Consider the following 4,068-nt stretch of genomic DNA (forward strand, 5'->3'; position numbering starts at 1 on the left):
AGAATTTCATTTGGAGAGCTTCAGTTGCACCGTCAGTGAACCCGACAACGGTAAGATTTACCAACTTCTTACCCAACTTACATTACACCATGCTAGGCTACGCTACGATGGGCTGCCTGCCCCACGAGCACAGTTCTAAATTAGCAAACGTGGCTAATTTAGAAGGATTTTACACAAATGTCTGTTAGTTTGCACTTAGTGACTGCTATTGAAATATGTCAATATGCTAGGCTAATTCCCTTACAATTTGCATCTTTATTTGACATCTTATTTTGAAAAATGCTTTTTGCTGGCTGATGAAGAAAAACGTTGTGCCTGCATTTTTTCATCAAAAATGCATTTTTCCAACATGAAGATGTTGTACAGGTTCAGCCAGGACAATAAATCTGTTTAATATCAAGCTTCACACTGAATTTCGACTCTGTTGATCTTTACGTAGCGGTGGAGGGAGGCTGCTCCGGCTGACACTTGAAGCTCGTGCTGCTCCTCCAGGTATTCAAGGCGAAGTAAAAAAGTTTGAAGGACAATAAACTTTAACTGAACTGATGAGAAATCGGCCCAAGCCTACAGTGGTTCTTTGTGTTGAAAAGTATTTAAAATGATGGAGTTGTGTGTCAGAATCCGAACTTGTGAAGGTTTCAAGTATGGGTGAGGAGAAAGTGTTTGCCTGTGCTGATGTTTGTTTTTTGTTCAGACACCAGAAACTGCATAAGGATGATTGTTGTAACAGACAGATAGAATACTTGTGTACTTCAAATGTCAAACTCAAATTTGGGAGGGATTTTTTTTCATGCAAAAGCAAAACTACAAACATTGGATTTGTGTTTAGTTTCTTTTATCATTTTTCGACAGGACACAAGTGATGGGAGACAGGAGAGGGAATTAAATTGTTGTTCAGGGATTGGGATTTTATTGTTGAGGATACGTTTGATATTTGCACATGATTTCTATTATTTCTCATCATTCAATGTCATTTTCATGTCTTGTTTTGCTCACATAGCTACATTATCTCATGCCAATTAAGTTATTTGATTTTACCAGGAAATAAGTAAGCAGAGAAACCATGGGGAAGGAGTGGTGGATGGTTCAGACCGAGGAAGAGAGGCAGAGGACCAAGGAGAGGTACAGAAGGAACAGGGATGAGTGGTTGGAGACACAGACGCGGGGAAGACAACAGGAAGAGAAGGGAAGAAAGGAGGCAGAGGAGGCAGAAAGGAGGCAGAGGACCAAGGAGAGGTACAGACAGAATAGGGACAAGGGGCTTGAGGCAGAGAGGCTGGAACGGGAACAGGAAGAGAAGACAAGAAAGGAGGCAGAGGAGGCAGAAAGGAGGCAGAGGACCAAGGAGAGGTACAGACAGAATAGGGACAAGTGGTTTGAGGCAGAGAGGCTGGAACGTGAAAAGGAGGAGAAGGGAAGAAAGGAGGCAGAGGAGGCAGAAAGGAGGCGGAGGACCAAGGAGAGGGACAGACAGAATAGGGACAAGTGGTTTGAGGCAGAGAGGCTGGAACGGGAAAAGGAGGAGAAGGGAAGAAAGGAGGCAGAGGAGGCAGAAAGGAGGCAGAGGACCAAGGACAGGTACAGACAGAATAGGGACAAGGGGCTTGAGGCAGAGAGGCTGGAACGGGAACAGGAAGAGAAGGGAAGAAAGGAGGCAGAGGAGGCAGAAAGGAGGCGGAGGACCAAGGAGAGGTACAGACAGAATAGGGACAAGTGGTTTGAGGCAGAGAGGCTGGAACGGGATCAGGAGGAGAAGGGAAGAAAGGAGGCAGAGGAGGCAGAAAGGAGGCAGAGGACCAAGGAGAGGTACAGACAGAATAGGGACAAGGGACTTGAGGCAGAGAGGCTGGAACGCGATCAGGAGGAGAAGGGAAGAAAGGAGGCAGAAGAGGCAGAAAGGAGGCGGAAAAAAAAGGAGAGGTATAGGAGAATCAGGGATAAGTGGCTGGAAAGAGAGAGGATGGAACAGGAACTGGAGGAACAAGAAACAAAAGTGCAGCTTGAAAGCAGGAGGGACGAGTCAGTCACAGAGGCAATGGTCAAAACCCCTCAGGAGAAGGTTGAGGGGAGGCTGTCAGAGAGAAACAGGAGTGAGGAGTTTGCTGAACGCAGAGGTGAGTTGGTTCAACGCAGACGTGAGTTAACCAGGATAGCTTCACTCCAACAGGAGAGGATCAGGAAGGCAATGTTAGACATCGAGGAAGAGGTAAGGAGGGAGCAGCTCCAAAAGGAACGAGAGGAGGTCCAGGAAAGACAGGAGAAAATTAGACAGGAGAGGGAGAGGCAGGTTCAGGAGGAAAGGGAGTGGAGGTTACAGATTTATTGGGCCTATCGGAGGGAAAAACGACAGGCGCTCTACGTTAAAGCCTACAGCAGAAGGAAGGCCCTGAGAATACTGGAGTTTAAACCCAGTCATCCTAATGTTCGGGAGGAGGAAGAGGATTAAGGTAGGGAGGTCAGGGAGACAGTTGGTGTGAGGAGACAGTAAGAGGGACATGGAGGGAACAGAGGGAGACGGTATGGGGTCCTGGAAAAAGTAAAGGGTAACAGGGAGAGTCTTAAGGGGTCACAAGGAAAATGTTAAGGGGGGCATGGGGAGACTGTTTAGGGCGACATGGGGGACAGTCAAGGTTCATGGGGAGACAGTTTAAGGGGTCATGGGGGGACAGTCAAGGTTCATGGGGAGACAGTTTAAGGGGGCCATGGGGGGACAGTCAAGGTTCATGGGGAGACATTTTAAGGGGGGCATGGGGGGACAGTCAAGGTTCATGGGGAGACAGTTTCAGGGGGGCATGGGGGGACAGTCAAGGTTCATGGGGAGACAGTTTAAGGGGGCCATGGGGAGACAGTCAAGGTTCATGGGGAGACAGTTTAGGGGGCCATGGGGGGACAGTCAAGGTTCATGGGGAGACAGTTTAGGGGGCCATGGGGGGACAGTCAAGGTTCATGGGGAGACAGTTTAGGGGGCCATGGGGGGACAGTCAAGGTTCATGGGGAGACAGTTTAGGGGGGCATGGGGGGACAGTCAAGGTTCATGGGGAGACAGTTTCAGGGGGGCATGGGGGGACAGTCAAGGGAGGGTATGAGGTTTTCTTTCCTGCATGACAACAGCTTGTAGAAGTAGAAGATTAACTGAATACAATAAACGCCTTGGTACCTGCGCGTATTCTGACCTGCAGTGGTCGTAGATTTGAGCTCTACGCACCACGAGTAGGACTGGATAACATTCACATTGGAACTAGCATGGGACCTTTATTTTGTACTCTATTACTCACTTGAGAATAACACAAAACAAGTCTGAACCACTGAATTGACCACATTCATCCATTAAATTCAACAGTGAGCACATTATTTCTCTGTAACTTTGAAAGAATAAAAGCGCTCCAGTCTGAACAGAGCTTTCGTCACCTTTGTTGAGCCAAATTTAGGGTTATGGTTCCATACCAGGAAATCTCACTCACAAGCTGGTGTCATGCAGGTTTGGCTTTTCCTTTCATGTACCATCAAAAAGCGAAAGACACTGGTAACGGTACTCCTGGTTTACTGGGATGGGGTTCGATTCCCTGCGGTGTCTTGCTGATTGACTTGGCTTTTACATGAACAGTGATGGGGGGTAACAGGAGGCTGGGGGAGCCAGTAAGGAGGGAGGGGGTGACAGTCAGGAGGGGGAGACAGTAGGGGCTTGAGGACTGTAGAGGGGTGAGCTGTAAGTCAAGTAATTTATCATGTATGAGTTTGCAGTTATTGTTTGCATGATAGATGCGGGTAGATCAGGTCACGAGTATTCAGCCAGTCAAAGTCAAACTTAAGAGCAGACCCAATCCATTTTTTAAAAACTTTTTTTTTTTGCAGTGCATTTTTGACCTCTCGCCACCTGGTGGGGCTAAAGCCTCCCAGCACCCCAATTCCAGCCTCCATGATGTGCAGTAATATCAAAGATGAAGAATCTGTTTCAGCTGGCAGGGGATTATTTCTGACATCATCATCCATGTTATATCTTTGTTTTATCACAATAGAAAAGTACCACAAATGGATCAGATTTCTGTCATTACTGGAGTGAAAACAATT

At 47.3% G+C, this 4,068-nt stretch overlaps 1 protein-coding gene across 1 annotated transcript; it reads left to right on the forward strand.

The window, feature by feature from the left end:
- The first annotated feature begins 1,063 nt into the window (after positions 1–1,063).
- Positions 1,064–2,569, forward strand: LOC147242292 (uncharacterized). Its single transcript, XM_086190492.1, has 2 exons — positions 1,064–1,122; positions 1,594–2,569. Exons 1-2 carry the CDS (start codon positions 1,064–1,066, stop codon positions 2,444–2,446), a joined length of 912 nt encoding a protein of 303 aa, XP_086046618.1. The 3' UTR covers positions 2,447–2,569.
- Positions 2,570–4,068: the final 1,499 nt, after the last annotated feature.

Source organism: Aulostomus chinensis, chromosome 20 (genome assembly GCF_037954235.1).
Source record: "Aulostomus chinensis isolate RoL2024-O1b breed Wild chromosome 20, RoL_Achi_v1.0, whole genome shotgun sequence".
In the NCBI taxonomy this organism is placed as follows: Eukaryota; Metazoa; Chordata; class Actinopteri; order Syngnathiformes; family Aulostomidae; genus Aulostomus; species Aulostomus chinensis.